The sequence below is a fragment of the Sinohyriopsis cumingii genome, chromosome 2 (genome assembly GCF_028554795.1).
Source record: "Sinohyriopsis cumingii isolate HCF-2022 chromosome 2, ASM2855479v2, whole genome shotgun sequence".
Classification (NCBI taxonomy): domain Eukaryota; kingdom Metazoa; phylum Mollusca; class Bivalvia; order Unionida; family Unionidae; genus Sinohyriopsis; species Sinohyriopsis cumingii.
The window spans coordinates 68,026,134-68,053,673 of record NC_142962.1 but is presented as its reverse complement, the minus strand read 5'-3'; the positions used below and the strand labels follow the sequence as shown (position 1 = coordinate 68,053,673).

The window sequence follows — 27,540 nt, the reverse complement described above, 5'->3', positions numbered from 1 at the left end:
AAAGTGTCACTTTTCAACAAAAAGAAAAGAGCATGTGGGCACAACATAGTATTAAATTCACCCTGTGCCTATAGTTTCAGACTTAAAAACAACTAACCTAAAATGAGCACGTCATCCTAAATTCACCTTGTACCCATAATGCCATTTTTTAAATTAAGATTGTATCATACTATATCGGGTGGCGTTTGATCCCACTACAATTGTTAAATGAGGTACTAAGAATGCACCCGATAAATCAGGGTGCGCTAATATGAATATATGGCGTGAAATAACGCTCGATGAAGAACAGCCTAGCCGGAAAAAAACTAAATGTCTTAAACGCAATAAATAGATGTTTCAGTGAAATTCAATCTTACAACGCATAACTTTTCTCATATTTATTTGTTCACACATATGAAAGAAAACGTTTTGTTCTAAAAACAAACTGGTAGGTACGAAACAGTCAGTCGTCAGTGTCAGCTCCAATATAAAGTTAAAAATAATCGAAGTATAGAAACCTAGACACAAGTGTTTTAATAATACATGCAATCAACACTTTGGGACGAAATTTCTTAGAAGCAATATACTTATTAGGAGTTCGTAACGAACTGCTCCTTCATTTGACATGCAGGCAGGTGTCAGCCAACCGAGGGATTCATGCACATTTCACCTCTTGTATTTTAATGGAACATTTGACCAGACCATTTTTTTCATCATGAACTTAGTACTTCATAAGGCTCGATGCCTTTTCTTCGATCCCGTAAAATGATATCCGTACCTCCTGCTATTATTTTCACCAGCTTCGTGGTTAGTACACTGTAAACACCTTTTATACCCAGCTTTCTTTGTATATAATACTTTCGAATCTATTGAGTTATATATATATGTGGATTTTTAAAGTAGCTTTAACAATTTTTCAGTCATATCGCTATATATATATATATATATATATATATATATATGACTTGTTTTAAAGAATAAGTTTATCTCCCTGAATTAAATACATAAATGTCTTATATAGTGAGAGCTGTGATGCAAACACGTGAGCAGGAAGGTGCGAGTTCGAATCCAGTCATCAAATCGTAACGTATCGGATACCAAAGTGGTACTTTACTTGCCTCGGCAGGATAAAAATTCTTAAAGTGTTGATGTACCCTAAAGTAATGTAAAAGTTTGCAAAAGATTTTTAAAAGGACCGTTATGTACATCATGACAGATTTTTTTGTTATGCCTACCCGCAACCCCAATAGATTAATGCAAAGAAAATGTTGGAAAAAGTACAAGTTCTGATTAAGAATGGGAAATTAGTTTTCGTTTTCGTCTTTGTATTTAATGGTGTTCTGACGGTCTCGTGTATATCATATTTGTGTAGGTAGGTGTTAAACCGTGATACAAACAGCTAACATAACGCGATTAGAGATCCGTTGTCATCCTAAGTCCAAATCTCCTCCAGTTTGTCTTACATGCGTTTCCAACGGAGTTTCACCATTTGCATCTAATTATGACCACGCCATGTACACTTCATTTAATATTTGCCGCCAACAACTCGTTAAAATACTTAAAGAGATTTTACCGAGAGGAGATTACATACTATGGCTGAATGGACAGCATTCAGTATATTTCAAGCTGAAGATATTAATCTGATAATCTGGTCATTCGTCGGTTTTTAAATAGCCATTAAACATGGAATATCCAACGAATATTTTCCCCATCCTCCCTGGTTTATACATTCTTTTCTTACTGTCGCATGGGCACTTTCTTGAGAAGTTAACATTAACATCCATAATGTTAACTGACACCTTTTGAAACCTACTAAATCTTGCGACTTCGTTGCTCATACCGCTACCTCTTCTATCGCCGACCGCTCCGGTGGCCTGGTGGTTAGAGCGTCCGACGCGGATGCCGAAGGTCGCGAGTTTTGATCCCCGGCCGAGAAATACCAAAGACTTATAAAAATGGCACTGGCAGCTGTCTCGCTTGGCGCTCAGGATTAAGAGGTTAGTGTTACGAGTGGTCGGCCTGGTTTCAGGATAATGTGATTGGGTGGGACATGATGCTACATGGCTGCGGAATGATGCCCAAGTGCCTGACATAACTATAAACTGCTACACTGGAGACATCGTAGCGCTAGTGCTGAAAAAAATTTGAAACTGCGTTAAAAAATGAAATCACGCACACCCTCCTTTCTCCAACTGGCCACTGGTCAGAGCAATCGCTCCTGTGTAAAATATCCTCCACGGAAGATTATCGCCACTGCTTTTCTGGTATTTCTGATACAAGCCAGGTAAACACAATTGTGAATTGGTGTTTGAAATTACAGGTAGGGTTTTATTGTTGCAGTTGTTCGGTTTTCAAGACTTTATACTAAATGATTAGCGTCTTAAACTTTTTAATTGATTCCACTAATCTTCATATTTATATACCCATAGTAAACGGTTACTTATTAAGACACCTGAAATGGAGTGTCGGATTCTTTTCTATGATCTATTCAGAAACGCCTTAATTTTATATCACTCCAAATAGTATGAAATGACCGACTTTTCTATCACATCATAAATGGATTTTTCACGCATCGGTACATTGTAGTGGTTAAATGTGACCTCTAATTGCTTTGCAATGTACATTTGATAAAACTCTGACTGGATCAACTCCTTGCAAAAACAAGCCCCATCCCCCGCCCGCCTACAGAGCAAAGAATGCTTATCATATGAGTGTATTTCCTCAGTAAAGTCAATCTGACTCTGGTCAAATTTTGTGGTTTGCTTCTCTACGGACTTTGATATCTTCGCTAGCCAAATGTAGTTGCTACACTTAATTATACATTAAAGATGAAAAAGTTGGACAAAGACCCTTAGCTATCTAAGATGGGGCTAGGTATTATAACGTCTTGTGAAGACGCTAATGAAAAACAAAAATACACGTTTCCAACTGTCAAATAATCTTAAAATTGAAAACTTGGAATTATACGGACTAAATGATCACGGTTGGTTATTTAGCAAAGTATAAATAAATCACTCTCAAAAAAGTGATCAGGTAAAATGTACACTTCAATATATATCTTACCACAATCCAATATTAAAAATAAATTATACAATTGATATATCAAGATGACAACATTTCAGTAAGTACTGTGATGCGATAGCTTTCAAAGTTCGTTATATTACCTTCAACATATTCCAAGACGAAATAAAACAATACAACTGTGTGTATTAATGCTCTAGTCTTTCTTTTGTAAGTTCTTGATATTTGTATAACTGTGAAACAATATAATTAGTCTTTGCAGCGAATATAAAAACCAAACCCTAGATTTCGTTTCTTTGTGTGGTTTTAAATTGCTGTGCTCTTTGACTCTGTTCTGTTGTTCATTTGATTGTGGTTGATGATGATTGTAACATTCTGGTTTAACTAGATACGTAAAATGTAAATAATGCTAGCAGAGATCCGTTACCATTCTCTGACCCAAACACGTTTAGATCACCTCTATCTGGTGTAATTATTGTTCCTTCAAATAAATTCTCCTCCGTTTTATCAAAATATTTGCCCGATATGTAAAACTTCTGGACCATAGGTGACTCGAGTCTGAATTTTATCTTTGTTTGGGCTGGAAGTGGATTTCTTAGTGGCTCAAGGAGGTGGCACTGGCATTTCAAGTTATATCGGACTGGAAACTTATAACATGGATCCATTGTTGTCGGACAGTCGACTAAATACGATATGGCCGGCCAATATTGTCCATCGCTCTCCTTTTTTACCAAAATCTCCAGTTCATAAAAGCCTTCTTTTGGAAATCGGGCTTCGACTACGATGCATTGAGGAACCGCCTCAACCAGACAGTAGTTTTCAAGGTTGCAAACTGCATCTTCTGCGTGCCTAATCTTGGCCATAACATCGATCAGTCGAGTGGTTGGTATACTTATTTTCACTTCCCCACTTTTGGCCGTGTAGACAGGTGTTTCCATAGCTTTTTCTGTGAACCCGTATATTTCATATTCCGGACACGAAGCCCATGGCTTTGATCTACAAGGGTAAGGTTTACTATTGTTGGCTTCATCATTGCTTTTCACGATGTATTCAATAAGGTTATCATATAGTTCTGTCTGTTTCCTTTTCGATTTCCCATAAATTTTTAAAATATATTTAGCCTGCGTTGGAGGTCTGACATTAATTCTGAGAGTTGTTTGATCCTGCATGTAGGACATTACGTAGTTACCCATTTCTGTACCGTCATCGAGGTAGAAGTTCACAATCCAGTTTTCTATGTTTCTTTTATCATCCTTGATCGTAATGGTCCCTTCAGACTGGATTTCTAAGACTCCAGAAGTATGCGAGACAGGTGTTATGCCTAACTTTAATGCATCTTTACTCAGCTTAAGTCTACGGCTATATTCTGTCAGTGAAATGGGTTTCCACAATAACTGCCATTTTGCGTCCTGCTCTTCGTTCATTTCCATCCACGGAAAGTGTGCATTGATGAAGTGCTCTGGGTCAGTTAGGAAATAAAATTCGGTGAATTCTTTCACGAATTTATGTCCATTTACATGCCCAGCGCCCCATGTACACTCTACAAATCGCCAATCACCATCAAGAAGTACTACATTCCATGCATGGTCAGCGTCTGCGGAAGGAGTGATGGATTTTTCTGGATGATAGCTGTACCCCTTCGCATATCCGCTGATTGTTTTCGCAGAAAGTCCAACTTCCCTATAATGATAGTTTCAAAAATGAAAACGTTTTGAAATTCATTCAAGGAAATATGCCTTATTTACAAATTAGACAGTGGTTTATTTTTTGCTGCTATTACTTATATCGGTATATTACTCATAAAAATTAAGTGACTTGAACACAAATAGAGATGGAAAATGTTTAAGTGGCACGAACATAAATGAAGATGAAAATGTATTCAGATTGTAAATATAACATGTTGACCCATTCTACACAAACCTATGTGAAAAAAACTACGTTTGAACAGATATATAAAATTCAGGAAATATATGGGTCGGTTTTATTCCATGTTTAATCTTTATTTTTATTTTCATTTTGAAGAAAGAAAATAAAATGGAAATCTGGGACGTGAATTATTAATTTTCCAAACTCGTTCATATATTACCCTTTCACTAATCCCTGCACTTATGCCTAATAGGACTGAGTTGTAACTCTTATTGTATTTTTCTTTCCCAAATTTCTAATAATATATAAAAGACTTTCGCTGCTGAATTTAAAGTAACTGTATTTTCAGATGTACTACATTATGCGTTGCTACTCCCGTTGAAAATAATTTCCTTTGTAACATTCTACAGTGAAACAAATTTGATAAGGTGTCAAATGCCCACTTTTGGAGAGCAAAGGTAAATGGAGATATAAAGAACAAAGAAATAATGCTTATCTAGTTTTTATTATACAGTCATAGTAAACATATAATGGTTATAATTACGATAATCTTCTAACACTACAAATCTTCTTCTTCTTAATATTATTGTTATTGTTATTATTATTATTATTATTATTATTATTATTAATAAAAAGAAGATATTACTAAAATAAGTTTACTTAATGCTCCAAAAAATGAATGACTGATAGAATGAATAGTAATTTTATGACATCTTTACCTGTGCTTGAAATCATTGTGACCTTTGGTCACAGACTAATGTTATATTGCTCTTCAGTTAACTTGCCTATAAATTATATGAATTTTAAAAATTCGCCAAGGTTTGTAAGTAAAATTAAAAGAATAGGAGAATTCGAAATTGTTTCATATGTAGCAGAGATAGTTTTAATTATTATATAATTGCTTTGTCATTACATACATCAATGATTCTACATAGTGGTTGTTGTGTGGGGTTTAACGCCATTTTTTAGCACACAATAGGCTATACATGGCGGCCATAAACTTACTGGTTGTAAATTGTGAAGTAACTGGATGCATACAGTATTTTGCCAAAAGGAAATGATGTCCATTGTGGGTAAAATAAAAGGAAATGACTATCTAAGGCAGATATAAACTTTTATTGAAAAGGACTGCTTGTGTCCCACAAGACAAGCCATGTCCCGTTGTCACCATTACTCAGTAAAACAAGAAAACTGCTTGAAATAAAACATTTTAAAGCAAATGTGTAGTGATGCAAATAAGATCATTCATATACAATTTTAAAATACGAGTTAAAATCCCAGACAGAGTTTAGAAAATAACGGTATACTCTGGCTTTATATAGTATATCTATAATATTAGGGATTTGCAATTAACGGGGGAAAAAGCTAATAATATCGGCAACATTATTATGCCCTACAATACTCACTGTGCTTAAAACGAAAGTAAAGATAATTCATCGTTGTATTCATCAATGAAGTCTAACGAGCAATGGTGATAACTACTAAGTAAATCATGTTTTAAAGGACCAAATGTCGACTCCTAATTGGTTAATACCAGTGATTATGTATTTGATACGATTATGAATACTTATATACACCTGCAGAGAGTCGTAAAGAGATCGGCGTATCCCTGACACACTGATTTTCCTGACCGCAACACATCCTCTGGTTCGCAGGAACTTGGCGAGCCACTGAAAAATCCAACTGTATCGTATCTGAAGATAATTAGAGCTATATAAATGATAAATATGTATGTGTTGTTATGTAAAAGTAATTTGTATTGTGTGATTGACGGTTGTCCACAATTAAGAGTAGGAGTCTGGACCAACTTGTCTAATGTCATTTTTTTCAACATGAGTACTTGGGATTGAATTCTAGATACAGCCGAGGTTCTGACCTTAGAATATTCTAGAATATAATTTTCTTTTCACTTTGTTGGGAATATCCATTTAGAAGTCACACTATTGTCAAAAATGGTGATTGTGAAATATGTAAAGTAGAGATCTATATAAGCTTGATTCAGTCAGAATTATTTATTCCTATCTGAACATCTGCCATGGAATCAGTCTTTTAGCTGTATTCAGTTTGAGAGGATTTTATTTAGCTAAATTATTTATTGTAATTACAACGTGCTAATTGATACTTAAGAACTAAATCAATATTTTGGAATTACTGTGAATTAATTTCAGGACATTTTGAATCATATCCCTGTGATACATCAAGACTGTTAGCACTTCCAATCAATCCAGGCTATTGGTACATAAACACAATGAAGATCGGAGTTCATTCGGGACCCCACTGGAATTCATAAGGAACATTCTATACTTTTAGTCTTTGGGATTTAATTCACAATCGTATGTTCTTTTCAAATTTTCATCTTGTATTTTAGTGAAATAAATTATTTGTTGAATTTTACGAATCTTATTGGTTATAGCTCTTTCCTGTTGTTTAACTTAAATCCATAGAGTCGTAACAGTGTTTAACAACAGATCAACTCATAAGAGGTTATATTGTGCCGAGGCATATATAGTAAGGTTCCTGTCCCACCCACACAGTACATGAGTCAAGTACGACTCATTAGCCAGTGAGCCATATCGTCCCCCATATATAAACACAACAAAGGCATAACCTCCCGACGTGTCAAACAATAATTATGTATTTTGTGGTAAAATTATGTTCTATTAAACAACTTTCATTATAACAGATGGTAAAGTTTTTTTGTGTTTTTTTTTGTGAGGAATATGGATTTAATTATTGTGAAGCTCAAGCAGTATGCTTGTTACGAATGCATACATTATATTGCAGTGAAACAATTGAAAGCCGTCACCTCAGCCAGGTGTAAATCCTACAGATGAGGTTATTGTTACATTAGTAGTTAACTGTGTCAGTGCTAGTGTTGGTCTTTATTTTGCTTGGGCAATATCGTAAACGAAATTTGGCAGCTACCTGGGAAAGTTTTGACTAAGTTTCGGTTTTATGACGTTCGTTTCAGTGTGAAAATTAAGCCCAATTCCAATTGTTTTCATTCTTCAGGGTAAAACCGATTCGACTTACAAAATAGTTTTTAATTGAAAATTTTGGAATGAAATATCGGAACGAAAAGAATAGTCGGGTATCGGAGGAATTTCAATTAAGTGAGGATTCGGTCTTAAAAGATTTGACTGGACACGTGCACCTTTGGAAAGTTGTAGATACTTATTATCAATCTGATTTTTGAGAAAAACCTTTTAGTGGTGGTGGTATGTGCTAACCTTAACATATATTTAAGAATACGTAAAAAGATTTTTAATTGTCATTTTCATGCTATTATTGGGGAAAATCTCCCAATATTTCATTTATTTTAGACATGTACTTCCCCAATGAAATTTCAGTTCATATGTATTTGGTTTTGATTTTGCCTAAACAATGTTTGTGTCTTTAATAATTTTAATGATTTATTTGGTATGAATTTAAAATGCTGTAAGGTTAACGCAAACTTTTGACGGTATATAAATCTAACACGCCGCCATTACCAGCTTCTGTCAACAGAAAAGTTACTTTGATGCAATATTATATGTTTATCATTCAGTGCATTCTTTTGAATGTGTTTTGGGTATGAAGCGAAATAATTTTCTTTTTAAGATAAAACATATTTGCTTATTTTTATACTGTATTAAAATGTATCGCAGCGTTTAAAAAACTAAGTGACGTACCTGATATTTTCAGTGATCCATCGATAGAAGGCACGGATTCGTTCCAAATCATTACGTGCCTGTTGTACCAGATACTTAGCGAGTTCACTTGCTGAATGTATAACTGAAGTGGGAGCCTTTTCAAAAAATAAATAAATAAATAAATGACATGAAACGTGTACAGGATCATGTTATCTGTTATCTGATGTGAGTCGTGTCATGCTCCACCTGAACTCAGTGCGTATATTTACATTACTTTAAAAGGAATTAACGTACCTGGATGTGAACATTTCCGTTTTTACGAATGCAGTAACCACTTTTACACGTTTTTTGAAAATTATATTAGGTATTTCAAATTTTTAGTTTGCTTTATTTAACGTAAGTTAAACTGTATTTCAATGACTGTCTTATGCGGGAATTAGCCGGTGAAAGTTTTTAAAAAAACCGTCTCTTCAAGTACAACAAAGGTATTAACAGGATTTACGAAAGAGGTGCCAAAGTTTGACTGATAAGGTCTTTAAAGCTGCATTTCCATTGAACCTAGCCTTTTCCCCTCGAAATCATAGAACTTTACTTCAACCATGACTCGTGAATACTATCATAACTGTTCTTTTTATTGGTAACTTTTGTAAAGCTGGCTCAAGTAAAATATATTCTATTCTAAATGCAGTCTTACAAGTGTCTTCTTGAATTTAAATTCACAAGGCAGAGACAAAACATTTAAACTAATTAGGCTTTAGCTATTATTGATAACTCTATAGTTACTTCGGTACTTAAAATTTGTCATCAGCCATCTTTTCATATACCCTCCAGAAACAGATCCATTTTTTTTTAAAATAAAAAATCTTGATTTCCTAAAGCCAATATGTCTCAATAAAAATATATGGCATCACGTCCGCACATAGGCAAGATGTGGCATGTGGAATATGAGTTTTATTTATATAGCCCACAGTCAAAACACTTAAACCAAAATACTACTTTTTTTAAAAACAGAATATGGCAAAAGTACACCCAAAGATGGCGGACACTTATGCACAAAATAGGTCAACTGGATCTAATTGCAGTTCCTTAGAAACTCCTTCCTTTTTCTCCGATTTTTCTTGGAGGTTTGCTGGTACTTGAAGAATGTTATTTGTGTTCAATACAAATTTGCGTTAATAGCCTACGCGTGAAATAAAATGTGTACTGAATTTAGGTTTCTGACTTTTGCTCGAAATGACAACACTAACTTGTATGATTGCAGTCGGTTCCAGAGGTAAACATTCATAGAATAAATTTTACAAAATGAAATATATAATCTAATATACGATGAACCTTTGTACGCTGTGTCCATGTTAATGCTTAACATAGGTATGAAAGCCTCAGTGTAGTTGATCTTTGAACTGATACTCCGAACTCCATTCAAACTGTAGGAAATCGACGGAATATATAATGAAGTTACTTATTGTATCGATGCCAAAATAAGAGCTTATGAGCTAATGACGCCTTACAAATACGTTTATTTTATGTTTATTGATGTTTCATACATAACAATATGGATATGTGTCTCATTCTACTTAATATTTGACTGATATACCTTAAGCGCATGTTCGTCAATTTCTTTGAAAATGGCTGGATTGGGGACAATATCCTCCTTCTTGATGTTGGATGGACGCGGAGGTACGTCTTCCTCTTTTGCAGTGCCACTCTGAATAATTCATATACGATGTATTAGAAACATATAGCAATAGTTTCTCAAAATTCAATACTTTCTTGAGATATCAGGCCCGGCCCGAGGTCGTGTGGGGCACAAGGCAGCATGCGGGGCCCAAGGCAGCAAACCATGAGTGGGGCCCACAAGTACACAAATTGCATTGAGGAGTTGATTTCCTGAAAGCGCGGGGACCAATGCGTTTGCCTCGTTCACCTTGCCCTAGGGTCGGACCTGTGAGAGATGACTTAAATACTACTATTAATTTCTGTGAAATATTTCCAGATCCATGAACCCCAGACTCACACAGGATATTCTTCGCTTTTGACATTGTAAATAGATTATCCGGCGACCAAAAGGCCAGGTCTGACAGGATTTTCCCAGGCATATAGGTATCCCATATAGTCAGCGTAGTCAGTTTTATCCGACTGAGACAATTTTTTTGACTTTAACAAATCTTTAAATCAAGTGGATTTACAGAAAAGGAAGATTATATAGTTTACAATCTCTTTATATATATATATATATATATATATATATATATATATAAGCCTTAGTGTGGTTGACCTTTAAACTAATACTTCGAACTTCAATCAAACTGCAGAAAAACAACAGAAATAGATAATGAATATACTTATTGTATCGATTCCAAGATTCGAGTTTATGAGCTAGTGACGCTTTACACATACACTTGTTTTCTGTTTCATGATGTTGTAAACATAAGTTTTGATTAAAGGTTTTGGCATGGATTTGTGTCTCTTTCTACTTAATATTTGACTGACATACCTTTAAAAATAGCTGTATCGGGGACAATATCCTTCTTGATGTTGGATGGACGTGAAGGTATGTTTTCCTTATTATCAGTGTCACTCTAAATAATTCATATACGATGTATCAGAAACTTGTAGTAATAGTTTCTCAAAATTCAATGTTTTCTTGAGAGATGACTTTTACTATTAATATCTATAAAATATTCACAGACCCATGAATCCCAGGATTATCCGGTCTCCAAATAGTCAGGTCTGATAGGTTTTCCGAGGCATATAGGCATCCTACTCGAGTAGTTAGCCTAGTCAGTTTTATCCGACACTGACAAAATTTTCGGACTTCTAAGACCCTTTAAGTCCAATGAATTGACAGGAAAGGGAATGTTGTATTGTCTGAAACATTTTATATATGAACACAGCATGTACCAGTTAAAATACTGATCTCATGGGAACGGGATGTTACCATGTTAGCAAAACTCTGCGAAACCGTGTACCATGTATACAAAATGGGAATGACAAAGGTTCCGAATTCAATGACGATACTCCAACTTTATGTGATTTCCTAATACGTTACGAACAAAGGGCCTTATTGCATTGCATAACGATTTCATCGTAGTAATGTTGGTTTAAACAAAATATGTGTCTTTATGTTGTAATTTTGTATCAATATGTATAAAATCAACACCAGATGCCAGGTTAATTGTGGCTTAAAACTATGAAGCTAAATAATGCATAGCAAAAGGTGCAACAATTGTAAAATGTAGCTATCCTTTGATGATATTTCGGTATCTTAGCCGAGAGATTTCCACCTTCCCCCAAATGGATAATATTGCATGTGTACTGGATCAAATCATTCATAATGTACAAATATAAGTACTCTTTATTCAATTCAATGTACGTCCCTACGCCACCCCATCTCCCTATTAAAACACAAACTAGGACAGGTTCATGCAGATAAAACTATTTCTTTACTTAGCTTTCATTTAGAATTCAGAGAGAAAAAAAAACTATTTTGAATTTGTATTTTAAAATACTTTTGGAATAACTTTGTATAACAAATGATTTTGCTGACAGTTTTATAAAAAATGCCGAAATTGTTCACATATCTATGCACCTGGATATAAATAATGATAAAAAGAATAATTTTATAAATGACAAAAAAATTTATTCTTATTTTTCAGGTCGCTGAACTGAATATTTTCCTTTCATCATCATGCCAGTTTTATCAATTTTTTGTTTGTATTTTGTTTTCAGATACGATTTAGTGAAGTCCCCTGTTCTCAAACATGGTCCTTGAACGTTATTTTATATCTTGTTTTCAAATTATTATTGATGTTATTTAACAGTTAATGTATGTCTTTAGTAAGTAAACATGCAAACATTACAATCATAATGTGACTAACACAAGTATATATTTTCAAACAAGCTGCCATATGTAGTGTTGACAAACCTTAGAAGCACAGTCATCGGCATCGCTGGAAATATCAGGTTTGGGGGTTACCTCCATTTTCTCAGTTTTTCGTGTGGAATCGGAAACTTTAGTCTCACGCTTGGCATTACCCTGTAAATAAAAAGCAAGCTCAGCAATTTTCGCATTAATTATATAGCACCGAGGAAGGAGTAAGTAATAGCGTGTAAATGAATAAAAGGTGGAAATAACTAGAGTTATTTTAGAACAACAAATTTCGTGTGGGTGTGACCCTGAACGGGCACTGTTACACATGAGTTGAACCTAACGTTATTTAAAACTCGGAATGAATGGACAACAGGCGTCATAGTCCAGGTTTCATTCATGTATAGTAAAAATATAGTTTTCTTCTTTACGTGCTTCGTGGAAATAATATGGATAATTTATCATCTTGTTTTCAACACTATTTGTACCTTAATTGCCTTCCCTTTGCTAATTTATCATTGTGTAGTTGTTTGACAAAAATAACGTTCGTTATAACAAACTTAAAATCCATTAAAACTACCCTTCATTATTGTTATAAAGTAAGAAAAGATAAAAGCAAAAACAACAAGTTTTGTTAAACTTACCAAATTATATAATCATCAAAGTTATCAAACGAATATTTAAAAGCAACTTACAATATTATGATACGAGTCTAAAATAATCGTAAAAAGTTATATTCAAGTCCAAAAGAACCGAATGTTCAGAATTCAAAATCCTCGAATGTACTGATCTGCCAATAGTCCTGGTGTATCACAATGTCTTTGTCCATAACTCCTTTAAATAATTCACAATGGTGTCATGTGTGTGTGTGTGTGTGTGTGTGATTCGAAAACGTCTATTGTGGGCATTACTGATTTAAGCTTGACCTTACAAGCTGAAAATCAAATTTAAGATTTTTAATTTTTATAAATTTGTTGCAATATTCCACGCAGACTAGTAAGCTAACATGGAAACGAAGTATGTAATAATGTTCTTTATATTACCTTTTCTAGTGGGTTGGGTGGCAATTTTACGACTTACCAACAATTTGGGATTTATTTAGTGCCAAGGCTAGGAGATTAAAAAGTCTTGGCCAAGCATATTTACGATGACCCACTGGTGGGAATCACACACGCATCCTTCATATCACGTTTTGAACTGTTTCTTGTATAGTTTATAGTGAGATATTTACATTTATCAGTGGGAGAAACAACTGTCGTATCACTGTTTGGAACTACTTTCTTTTCCAATTTAGGAAGTAAATCTGTTTTTGTGTGAGCTATTTAGGACAGCATAACCATATTTAGTACTGTTTAACTTTTCATCCTTTTCCTTTTCTTCTTCTTCTTCTTCTTCTCTCTGCCTCTGTCTGTCTGTCTCGCTCTCTCTCTCTCTCTCTCTTTCTGTGCACATCAAAATGTACAGACCTTAGAACGTATCATCTGTAGAATTTCTAGTGTACATTTATACAGTCAATGAGATAACATCAAGAAATTCCTAAAAACCAAATTCCTAAACAGCAATAGGTGGACTTCATTTATAGACCGTTATATTTCGTTTTTTTGGGGGGTGCATGGCCTGGGCCTGACGTCCCGCTTGCCAAAGGAAAGTGAAGCGTCTCTCATAGCCTCTCCTTCCCAGGTGTAGTGATCGCCGCAAGACCACTGTCTCGCTCTGCGGGGCGGGAGGTTACTTGCATATGGCCTCTCCTACACTATTGTGTCCACAGCAGCACCTTCACGCTGTGCCCCCTGTTTTAACAGAGCCTGCTGTGTGGCGCGACCGAGTACCCAGCGGTATAACTGGGTGGGCAGACTGGGCTCATTAGCCTTGGCAGGCAACCAGTCTAAGAGAAGGGAAACTCTGACCCCAAACCCGGGCAGATGAAGCTCGTTAGCCTTGTCAGGCAGTTCATCTAGGAGAAGGAAACTCTGATTCAAAACCAACCAAGTCCCATCCATTGGATTATGGCTCCACTGCCTTGTGGATATCTTCGGAGGAAGGAAAGGCTACGGGAGTAAACCCAGACAGAAAATCAGGAGTGGAGCCCCTAAGGCGGCTGGGGGTCGACTACGACCTCCTTCCGGCAGCTCCTGCATCCAAACTGGTGCCAAATGTCATGCTCAGCATTCCTTTGGACCCCACCAGCAAGGACGAGAGGGGGATCCTGACGTCTGGGCAACCCAGGATCTCCATACTCCACGCCCAGGCTTGCGCCCTGGAGAGGACACTCCAGTCTCGCTACTGAGTGAGGAAACAACACGGAAGCTGACAGTTTACGGGTTATAAGTCCCACCCGATTGGCGTAGGGAAGGGGCGCCACGGGTCAGCTTTGACGGTGGGAGGGATCATCGTGTCCCACTGGCCAACAATCGCCCGCCTCAAGCCGGGCAGCCCCCGGTCAATAAGGTGTTGACCCGCCATCGTCTGCCTGCTCCAGTGGGTGTCTGGAGCTCAGTGTGTTGTTCAGCATGACAAGCAGACGGTAATTCCACACCAGACAAAAGAAACAAGAAACCAATAAAGAAGACTCCAGCTCTTCGATTTGCAAGCTGGAATGTGCGCACCATGTGTACAGGCATCTCCGACGACCTCAGAGAAGTGGAAGACACCAGAAAGACGGCCATCATCGATAGAGAACTCACCAGACTAAATATCAGCATAGCTGCCCTCCAGGAAACCAGGCTCGCCTCTAGTGGCTCCCTCAGAAAGGAAAACTACACTTTCTTCTGGAAGGGTAGAGAACCTGAGGAGCCCCGTCAGCACGGAGTGGGCTTTGCCATCAAAAACAATCTCCTGGCCTCGGTTGAACCTCCCACAGGGGGCACTGAGCGTCTCTTGTCCATCCGCCTCACCACTACTTCAGGTCCTGTCAACATCATCAGTGTCTACGCCCCAACCCTCACGTCATCAGAAGACGTGAAGGATCAGTTCTATGGGCAGCTGGACGAACAGATCAAAGGATGCCCCACAAATGAACCACTATTCCTCCTCGGCGACTTTAATGCCAGAGTAGGTGCGGACCACGAGTCATGGCCTACCTGCCTCGGATATCATGGCACTGGAAAGACCAACGAAAACGGCCAGAGACTGCTGGAGCTATGCACCTACCATGGCCTGTGCATCACAAACACCTTCTTCAAGTGTAAGCCACAACACAAAGTGTCATGGAAACACCCCAGATCTCATCACTGGCACCAACTCGACTTGGTCATCACCAGGCGCTCTGCCCTTGACAGCGTCCTCTCCACCAGAACCTACCACAGTGCAGACTGTGACTCCGACCATGCCCTTGTGAGCAGCAGAGTGCGACTACAGCCACACGCGCTACACCGCTCAAAACCAAAAGGACGTCCTCGCATAAACACTGCACAGATGTCAGTCCCTGCCAAGGTGGAGGAGTATGTGTCTGCCCTGAACAAGGCTCTCCAGGACCTGCCTGAGTATAACGCTACAGCCAAGTGGAATACCATGAAGGGTGCCATCTACAGTACGGCTATGTCAACGTTTGGCAAGAAGGAACGACCCAGCCAGGACTGGTTCAATGCACACCTATCAAGGATGGAACCACAAATCGAGGAGAAACGAAAAGCCTTCATAGCTTACAAAAAATGCCCTAATGAACGGACGCTTGCTGCTCTCAGAAGTGCCCGAAGTAACACCCAACGCATTGCTAGACAGTGTGCGAACGAGTACTGGCAACAACTGTGTGAAGGGATCCAGCGCAGTGCCGAGTCCGGACACATCCAAGGCATGTACAGTGGCATCAAGAAGGCTCTAGGCCCCACAGTGAAAGGGGTCGCTCCCCTGAAATCCCTGACGGGAGAGAAGATCACAGACCGTGGGCAACAGATGGCCAGATGGGTGGAGCACTACTCAGAACTATACTCCCGAGAAACATCAGTCACTGATGCAGCCCTCAGCAGCATAAAGAATCTGCCCACCATGGAAGAGCTCGACGAAGTGCCAACCTTAGAGGAGCTCAGCAAAGCAATCGACTGCCTTCCAAACGACAAAGCACCAGGTAGTGACAGCATCCCGCCTGAAGCTATCAAACGTGGAAAACCAGCATTGATTAAACCACTGCACGAGCTACTTTGCCGCTGCTGGGAGGAAGGAGTAGTCCCCCAAGACATGCGTGATGCCACAATTGTGACCCTTTACAAAAACAAGGGCGACCGCAGTGACTGTAATAATTACAGAGGGATCTCGCTCTTGAGTATTGTTGGTAAAGTGTACGCCCGCATCATACTCAACAGGCTGCAGTTGCTGGCAGACCGTGTGTACCCTGAATCACAGTGCGGCTTCAGAGCAGGCAGGTCGACGACAGACATGATCTTCTCCCTACGACAACTCCAAGAGAAGAGCAGAGAGCAAGGTCAACCACTCTACATGATGTTCAACGACCTCACCAAGGCCTTTGACTTGGTCAGCAGGAAGGGCCTTTTTGAACTTCTGAGTAAGATTGGTTGCCCCCCAAAACTCCTCAGCATGATAATCTCTTTCCATGCAGATATGAAGGGAACAGTCCTGTATGATGGATCATGCTCAACTTCCTTCCCAATTAACAGTGGTGTGAAGCAGGGCTGCGTGCTGGCACCAACACTTTTGGGGATCTTCTTCTCCCTGCTCCTGTCCTACGCCTTCGACACGACCACGGATGGCATATATCTACACACCAGGTCCGATGGGAGGCTGTTCAACCTGGCACGACTGCGCTCAAAGACCAAAGTGAGAGCTGTGCTCATCAGGGAGATGCTTTTTGCAGATGACGCAGCTCTTGTGGCCCACACCGAGGAAGCCCTCCAGAGACTGGGAGACCGTTTTGCTGTTGCCTGCACGAAGTTTGGTCTCACAATCAGCTTGGAAAAAAACAAATGTCAGCGTGCAAGATACCACCATTGGCCCTTCAATCAAAATCAACGGTGTCACCCTGGAAGCAGTCAACAACTTTACCTACCTAGGGTCAACCATCAGCAACACTCTCTCGATTGATATGGAGCTGGACAGAAGGCTTGGAAAGGCAAACACCATCATGGCTTGATTAACAAAGAGGGTTTGGGAAAACAACGCGCTGACAGAGCACACCAAGGTCCGAGTCTACCAGGCCTGCGTTCTCAGCACCCTTCTATATGGAAGTGAGACGTGGAGTACCTACATGAGGCAAGAACGCCGGCTCAACTCCTTCCATATACGGTGCCTAAAACGCATCCTGAAAATCAGCTGGCAAGACCGTGTTCCACACAGCGAGATCCTGCAGCGTGCAAGTACCCCCAGCATGTACTCCCTGCTAATTAAACGCCGCCTTCGATGGCTGGGTCACGTCCGACGCATGGAGGATGGAAGGCTGCCAAAGGACATCTTATATGGACAGCTGGCCACTGGCATGAGAAGAGTCGGACGCCCATCACTCCGTTTCAAAGATGTGTGCAAGAGGGACATGAAGGCATGCAACATTTCACCCGATGGCTGGGAGGAGCTGGCTGAGGACCGAGGCACCTGGAGACTGATGGTAAACAATGGCATATCAGTCGCTGATGCGAGGAGAGGCCAGTTGGCGGCAGAAAAACGTAAGAGAAAGAAGAACGCAACAGCAACCACAGTAACGCAGACTTCCCAGTATGTCTGCACCAACTGCAGTAGGGACTGTCACTCACGTATAGGCCTGCACAGCCACAGCAGACGATGCCAACAGTGACAGACAACACCCCAAGGGCGCTATTCGCGTGGTCTTTCGAGACCGAGTCGCCAATGATGATGATGATGATGATGATGATGATGATATTTCGTTTTCCATATGAATCATGGAAACTATCATTGACTGAACTTGTGTGATGCGTCCCCCATACAGAATTGTTTTCCTGTAATACTAAAGGACAAACGGTACACATTTTGAGTAGAATAAAAACTTCTTGATTGGATATAGTGATACAATTATTTCAGTAGCTATTTTAACTCGCATCTCAATAATGTTTGAAAATGATGGATTAATCAGGCGTTGATTAGTTTTGATAGCAAATTGAAATTCAGTGACAATAGAAAATTTGATACAGTTTCTGCTACAAGTTATACTGTAATCTTGCAAAATTCACACAAAAATGTACGTTTAAATGTAAAAATAAAATTTTTAAATGATAATCTTTACAAGAAAACTCGCAATCATTAAAATTTCTTGTTTAAAGACCGTATGCTGTTGAATCTGATAGATACAACCACTGTTATGTTTCTCGAATCTCCAGTCTTTATTTTATAACTTGAAGCATGATATCTTGAAGATAAACTTGTTAAACGTCAATGTCCAAAATGATTGTAAACTTTAGGAACTTCTTTTCCGATATCGTAATACAATCGTTAATTGTACTGTGACAGAATGGAGAAAATCTTTGCAAAATGACTCGTGACAAATCTATATTTCCACTTCACTCGTTAAATATTTCCGTGTATCTGCCCAAGAAAACGTAGTTATCGTCTATTTATTCACTGAAACGCTGCACTTCACCGATAAAAGTACTTAATCATTTAGCTATTGGTACAAATTAGGTGACAAGCAAACACCTCTTTCCTAGGTAGCGATATGACTTGAACTGATGCAGAAATAGAAACAAATAAAGATACATGCATACATGCAAAGATAAATGCATACATACAAACATACATGCATACATACAAAGATACATGCATACATACAAACAAAGATACATGCACACATACAAACAAAGATACATGTATCATACAAAGATATATGCATACATGCAAACAAAGATACATGCATACATACAAAGATACATGCATACATACAAACAAAGATACATGCATACATACAAACAAAGATACATGCATACATGCAAACAAAGATACGTGCATCCTGTTTTATATGAATACAAATTATATGCTTCCTTTATTTTTATCGCAATTTTCTAATTTGCATGCTTAAATTAGACGTTGAAATGGTAACATATATACTGTTGAGATTTGCTATGCACACTGATCTAAATCCCTTAAAAAAGAATATAAATCTAATTTAAACATAAAGTATCGGGACAAAATCTGTACGTAGATATTTCATGAATTATGAACACCAGCGTGAATACATAAAAACTACTATTTTTCTCGAACAATATCCTCCTACCATATTCCCAAATGTCTCTTAAATTAAGGTTGGAAGGTTTCGAAATTAATCGTCAGCCTCAACTCCTTTTGCTAAGGCTTTTTTAAGTTCATGCGTGACGTCAAATTTGGGACAGGCAGGTAATTCATTGCCATGGAACAGTAATAATATAATGGTTGATTTTTTACTAAGAGTAACAGAACGTGTGTGTCGAATGCAGTAAAGCTTCCGAGAAAGAACGATGAAGCCCCCTCCCCTCCAGCCCCCAGCGTTTCCAATTTTCTTAAGGTGTAATGGCGCAAGACTATACTATTGTAAAAAAAAAAAAACTGCAATATCATCACACTATGAAGATAATTAGTGAAACAATCACAAAATCAGACTAGTTTTTACGCATAAAAATAATGTCACAAGCCTAAATTGTACAAAATCAGACTAGTTTTTACGCATAATAATAATGTCACAAGCCTAAATTGTACAACATGAGAATAGTTTTTACACACCATAAATAATGACACAAACCTAAATTCTATTAAATTCAATGGTTTTCAGAGGCTGGTGATAATTCCTAATTGAATACATGTTTAGATGGGATAAACGCATGGTTAAAGCTTGTTATGTTAAAAAAAATCATGAGAATCTGTGTTAATTTGTTGATTACAAACATGGATATAGACCTAATCTAACGTTTCAGAAAAGATGCATATTCACAGATTATTTTCGATGATGACAACACTAAAGCTAGCAGCAACAATTCCGATAGCAAGTTTGTGAAATAGCGCAGGGTGAGGAAAGAATACATTACGTTTTTGATATAGGTAAATACAAAACAATATTTCTTAATTTACAATACAGTTTTTTTAAGATACCATAAATGACAGCAGCAGATAAATAAATATGAAACAAAGTTAGATTTAAGTCCTTCACAACAAAGTGTCATCTATTGAACAGTGTAAAAAAAGGAATAATTCACCACAAAGTGTAAGCTACTGAACAGAGTAAAAAAAGGACTAGTTCACCAAAAAGTGTAAGCTATGAACAGTGTAAGAAAAAAAGAACTAGTTCACAACAAAATGCAAACTATTGAACAGTGGAAGAAAGAACTAGTTCACAACAAAATAAGCTAAAGTGTAAACTATTGAAAAGTGTAAGAAAACACTAGTTCACCACCAAAGTGTAAGCAGTGTAAAGAGCAAGACAGTCTCACAGCGTTGCCATCTGATTGATAAGAACAATATAAAGGTTTTAGATGCTTAATATTTGTTTACACAACGATTGCCTAGCGCTCTGCAAACCTTTGGAGACACAGATGTGTGTGTGTGTGATTTGGATTTTTAACGAAGCTTTACCAATTGTCAGTCATACCTAGGACTGGGGCATCATGCCGCAGACATGCAGCATCATGTCCCACCCAGTCACATTATCCGGACAACAGGCCGACCAGTCCTAACACTAACCTCTTAATGCTGAGCGCCTATTGAGGCAGATGTAAGTACCATTTTCATAAGTCTTTGGTATGACTCGGTCGGGGTTCGAACCCGCGACCTCACGCATTCGAGGCGGACGCTCTAACCACTACGATCTGACAAAACAAGTAAGATATCGCTCAATCAATCATATTTACAGCCAACATGGTTTACAAACAAAGAGAAAGCAACACGAAATGTTTGAGCTACAAGTGCAAAATAAAGAATTAAACATTTGTTGTAAGTTTGCAATGCTGAAAAATACCTCAGATATTATTTGCTACTTACGGATTTAAGACGTCATACACACTATATGCTTCACACCATAATGTCACAAAAAATTAATCAGCTTTATACACAGTTTGTATCAGCTCATATTACGAAACCAAATTACCGGATCACTTGGATACGGACTTCAAAGCTCGGTTAAAGCTAATACAACTGACGTCTTGCTTACTCGCTAGACCTTTACAAAAAGAATCGGAACATATTCTTCACAAAATAATAGATGTAGCTTTAAAAAAACAATGGGATGATTAGGAAGAGGAGAAAGAGGAAAGGAAAGAAAGAATAAAGCGGAGAAAGAGAAAAAGTGAAGGGGGAGGGGAAAAGAGGAAAGGGAGAACGCAAGCTAACCTTGATTTCGTAAGAGCTAACATTAACAGACAATATGTCAGTAGGAAACGCTAGATGACAATTTTTATTTATTAAATTCTTACTTTCGTCTTAGGATAGCCATGTGCCGAACCAGCGGCCACTGTTGTTATGTCTTATTGAGTGGCATGTAGGAGTCACTGATTAAAATGTATGCACTTTTGAAACTAACAACCTCCTACTAAGATTAAATTATGTGGTGGCTATTTTGACTCCTCCGAGTGTTTGCGTACACAATAGACATATATATTTATTCTAAGAATTTGTTCAAGTTTTTCTTTTAAGTTCATTTGATTTTTCGGTACAAACAGCACACACGTCATAAAATTTGTTTAATAACACCCTCGTATCCCATAGGGACAAGGATAGCACTATTTCTAAGCAATTTATTTAGCGGTGATACCAGTTAGTGAGTCAGTTGAAACAATATTGCTTCTCGAGGACTGTAATAAGTATATCAAGATTTGTAGATTTCGAGGCTTAAACTGACAGAACGTTAACTGCGAGCTATAGAAAAATGAAGAATAACAATGTCTCTCAATATCCCAACGAATTATTCAGAAACGTTACAATTAAACACTCTCAAATGGTTTCCATTTCTTTATCTACAACTTGGATTTTTGCAATGCACGGCCTCGGAAGAAGAAATTCATTGCGAACTGCAATTGTGCACTTTCAGGTACTTAAATCTTTTCATACTATGGATTTGCAAAAATATGTCAAGTGGACTTATAAAGGACGATAGTTACAACAGTATTGTTGGATGGTTTGCTTAAAACAAAGAACCGGACCACGTGTGTTTTAAATATGTACATTCAACAAACTTGGTAACGGTGTAAAAACAACAATTTCTCAACGTTTCGAGCTATAGTGTATGTCAAAGTGGTAATGTAGGCGCATTTACTCATTTTCAATTAAATACTAATTGTTGTTCTTTTTTTAATGCACTTAAGCAGAGAAGTTAAATTCTGATTGCTAAATGCTCTACAGCTTAGATGTCATCAAAAACTTCCAGATGAAAATCATTATGGCTGTGTACTTTTAGAATGGTTGTCATGTGCTCAAATGGGTCAGGACAAGAGTACGTCGGGTCAAGTAAACAACTAACAGGATAGTACGAATTTTGTGTTGAACACACGCAGCTCTCATTATTAGTATTACAGCGCTCGACATTGAATCCAGTTAATATTAGGTCAGTCCTTTAGGTTGACCTCGTCCGAAACTATCCACGTACTTGAACACTGATTTGTGCCGTAATTATTTATCAAGGCTTGAAAATACTGACCTTCCAAAAAGAATATTGTTGTATAAGGATCCAAGTAAAGTGCATAATCGCCATTTAAAGGTATGTGTAATCAGATTTTGTTTTAAAAAAATGACACTCAGTATTGAAATAGTCGGCACTGAACACAGTACAACTACATGACATGTATCACTTAAACTATGGACTAGCTTCGTCAGAGTAAGAGATAACTTATAATAATTATGCACTACAAAAGAAACACTGAACAGAATATTCATTAGGACTATTTCACATGGCTGAATAACATGTTTAATATACAAACAAGAGATATAAAGCGGGAAAGACAGGAAGGAACAGTTGAAAATGGTCTGAAAATTAATAAACTCTCTCTCTCTCTCTCTCTGTGAGTACTTTATATATATATATATATATATATATATATATATATATATATATATATATATATATATATATATATATATATATAAGCGGCGAGTTATCGGCATCATATTAATTCGAAATCGTACAGTACACATTGGCAAGTTCAAGTGTTTATATGATATAAACAATATAACCTACTTTCTCCTGAACATGTTTTTTTACCTGAAAAAACTGTAATTTGGATGGATATTAAACCACATATTAACAAAATATAAACAACATATACAAGTCCCAAATTAATAATAAAGATAACAGTCAGTTTCGCATGCATAATACACATATATTATTGCTAGATGACGTTTGACAGCGTCAATACTGACAACAAAACGTGGTCTAGCAACCAAAATCGAATTACTATGAGAATTATACCTTATTATATACCTATCAGTTTCCCAATAGATTAATAAAATCCCAAAACGCAACAGAAAAAAAGAAATTGCTTAATCTTTCTGGTACGAACTTCATTTCAGTTACACAACGAATTTTTTTTAACATTATGCTCATGAATATGTTTTATGAATTGCGCGTGTGTGACACAGCCTCGCATCGTTGCTACTATCACTGTTAATAAGTTCAACGCATGGGGGGGGGGGGGGGCAGAATACGCATATATGTGACTTGACGGCTGGTTTGCAGCTGTGAAAATTTGCATTCCGGAAGATATCAAATCTGATTAAACTCGATCTCCGCTCTCCTGAGTGAAGATCATACAGCAACCGCTTAGGGGTCATGTTCATGTGACTATCGGTAAATTTTACCAGCGAATCATATAAAGTCTTATATTTTCGCATTTGGGAGACTGAGCAGTATGGCTGTAGAGCATTAATGTGTGCCGAACGATCTCGTTCACTTTGAGATTTCTGAAAGCTGCATTTCCATTGGCTAATTTAAAGGTCACCAGAACATGCTAATCGGTCTTGTCAGATCTTCACGTAGAACAGTGGTGATCTGATCTGGTAATATAACGCATCGTGAACAGAAACCTTAGTAGCATGAGTATACATAGGAAAGAGTGCCGTTATTAGTTTCTAACATGATTATGACGTATTTAAAATAACTCATTCTTGAAAATGGCCAAAAAGTGATCTCATATTTTCCCTACTCCTATTTGATTTATATCTGTCATCTCATATTTTCCCTACTCCTATTTGATTTAAATCTATCATCTCATATTTCCCCTACTCCTATTTGATTTAAATCTGTCATCTCATATTTTCCCTACTCCTATTTGATTTAAATATGTCAGTATCAGAATTTTTATCCGCCATCAGTCTGAGATTCCATATGATAACTAATCAGCAGCAGTTGGTGTCAAATAAGCTGAATCTATTCGAGGCCCGGGTGACAGCTTTCGTATTGTTTCTGTCGGGACATTGTGAGAGGTTACAAACGGGGACTTGGCATGTGAATGACAGCATTGTTTTGACAGTTATTTATAGCGGGGATTGAAAAAATTATTGGAACTTGTTGATACAGATTCGTTAAAGAAAATCCTATCCATTTCCGTATGTATGTCAAGTGAGGCTACGACTTCATTATTAATACTTGTTCAGTTGCAATCAAGAAACCTAGAGGAAAAAATAGTTCCAGCCTCGTTTGAGAGTATAGTAATACGGAATATCGACAGTATCCTTTTCTTAAAATCCTTGCCCACTCTTGTGTAGAAAATATAATGGCTTATAATAAAGCTAATACTGATATAATTGTCAGTCGTTCATATGACTGCAAGTGCTGCATACATATCTGTTCATTTCTTCCCGACTGCACCCCCACACCGCTACCTTTTCATCCGGGCTAATAGAGGAATGTATCGACATTTACATTACATCTACCTAAGAAAAACAGTTTGTTTTCAATTCCTCCATTTTGGACAAAGGAAAGTATCAATTAACGGTAAAAATATAAAAATTAAAGCTGAATAATAGCTTATGGATTATTGTTATTGTATTAGAGTTATCTATCCATTTATCTGGTAATTCATATGACCATTTCCTTGTCCGATTCCAGATCTCTTTCACGTTAGAAATGAGTTAATTCTATATACATTATTCTCTGATTATTGAAGCTTTCATTATTAAAACATGCGGTATTCAAGAACAATGTTAACATCTCCGCCGTCCTGCTATACAAAAGAGTTCACTGTAGGAAGGTATCTTAGGATGTAGGCAGGCAGATAAGTAAATAGGAAAGAAGGTATGTTTTTAGTCAAAGAGGTATACCGTATGTAACAACTTTATTTCAAATACAGACTATGCGCAGACAAACATACGATCAAAATATGTAGAATATAAAATTTTCATTTCTGCAATTTTAAAATAAATAGTCTTCCAATAATGTATATGATAATGATTGGTATGATATCTATGAAGTATGAATAACCTGATCAAATAAAAAATATGTTTCTTTGCATCATACTGCATTAAGAACAATTTTGCAGTAATAATAATAGGGCGAAAAAAAATCATTCCATGTAAGTTATGAGATAATTAAACAATCACGAACATCGTCTGCCCTAATACACTATGAAGACGGAATCCTGTAACATATAAATAGCTTTACAATTCTCTTCTACATTCATTCGTACATGATAATGTGGAATAACAAATGATCTGATATAAATCAATTTATGTGCAGATCTTTATCACAAAAAATAATAAGAAATTGTCACGAATGTGGCTGGAATTGCCTGCTGCTTAATGGTGAATATAAGCCACTACGGTCAGGTACGCCATACCGTTAATATGTGTCTTGCCTATTCGAGGTCGGGATGGGGTACGGTACCGTACCGGTTAGAATTAATTTTTTTAAACTCTAACCGGTTCGTTACCGTACCCCTACCCGACCTCGTCTTTCTACCTGCACCACTTCTGCCACTGTCAGGAAAACTCAACAGTAACAATGTAAGAGTCAAAAGGTGGAATGTCCTTCACAACTTGATTATGTTAATTATGACCACTTTAGAGACAGATCGCTCCGGTGGCCTAGTGGTTTGAGCGTCCGCCTCGGAAGCAGGAGGTCGTGGGTTCGAACACCGTCTGAATCATACTAAAGACTTGCAAAAATGGTACTAACAGCTGCCTCGCTTGGCGCTCAGCATTAAGAGGTTAGTTTTAGGACTGGTCGGCCTGGTGTCAGGATAATGTGAATGTGTGGGACATCATGCTACGTGTCTGCGGCATGGTGCCCCAGTGCTAGACATCACTATAAACTGTCACACTGCAGACATCGTTGCTATATGACTGAAATTTTTTTAAAGCTACGTTAAAAATCCTAATCACACACACACACACACACACACACACACACTTAAGAAATATCACATGTGAAAATTGATATCTCACGGTGAAAACATATGCGAATTTGTGTGTAATGTTAACAAATGCAAACAAAAAAAAAACTTATCAAATGTCACAACAATTCGACATTATCTGAGAGACTGTCTGGATCACACAAGATTTGGTCGAAGCACGGACGGACAAGAAAAACTATCTCTTGATCAGTTGCTTTTGCACCTTGTTCACAAAATACACGAATTCTTGTTAAATTAGCGATAAATTGTTTGAAAGAGAAGTAATGCAGATTCTAACAATAACGTTCGTCGTATATTATACTGCGTTGAGTAATGCATGTTAAAAGAAATCTAGATTCTTTTATTTCGTACCAAATACCGTCCATGAATCTCAGTAAAGGTTTTAGCAAGACAAAATCTACATAGAGGTTAGTTAGGTCAGAAAATCACTTATAATTATGCATGCTTGCTACTTACCCCCCCCCCCGTAAATGATTCAGTTCTCTACCCATATTTTGTTTTCTGACAAAGTATTTCAAAATAAAGTTTTCACATACATTTCAAATCATAAAACGTGATATCTTTATTTTGTCTGAATACAAATTACCGAAAGATGCCCCCGTCTGTCGGTCTGTCTGTCTCACAATATATATATATATATATATATATATATATATATATATATATATATATATATATATATATATACTGAGAATACGTATCCAGAACAACAAAAAAAGCATACACTGACAACCTATGACGTCCAAGGTTCGCTTTCAAACTATCGTACTTCATAAAATAGTTTTAACATTCAATAAATGCGAATCTCAAGCCCTTGTTGTTTTGTTTTTCTTTCAGTGAGCTGACTATACGAACCCTTGTCATGATGTCAATCAGGGAGAAGGAGAGGAGATACCATTTTAAAAATATTGCA

The 27,540-nt window shown here is 37.3% G+C and overlaps 1 protein-coding gene across 3 annotated transcripts in view; it reads right to left on the bottom strand.

Annotated features, from left to right (window-relative positions):
• Positions 1–997: 997 nt before the first annotated feature.
• The window catches only part of LOC149805091 (kyphoscoliosis peptidase-like), a 31,867-nt gene continuing 5,324 nt past the window's right edge, over positions 998–27,540 (bottom strand). The window contains exons 4-8 of one of the 3 annotated variants that reach the window (XM_089947261.1): positions 12,424–12,534; positions 10,093–10,203; positions 8,538–8,653; positions 6,444–6,560; positions 998–4,680 (exon numbers count right to left, since the gene is read on the bottom strand). In XM_089947261.1, the coding sequence (XP_089803387.1) occupies positions 3,381–4,680; positions 6,444–6,560; positions 8,538–8,653; positions 10,093–10,203; positions 12,424–12,534 (1,755 nt within the window). In that variant the 3' untranslated portion in view covers positions 998–3,380. The remainder of the gene's footprint in view (positions 4,681–6,443; positions 6,561–8,537; positions 8,654–10,092; positions 10,204–12,423; positions 12,535–27,540) is intronic. The other 2 variants (XM_089947278.1, XM_089947269.1) reach the window with 2 other exon arrangements.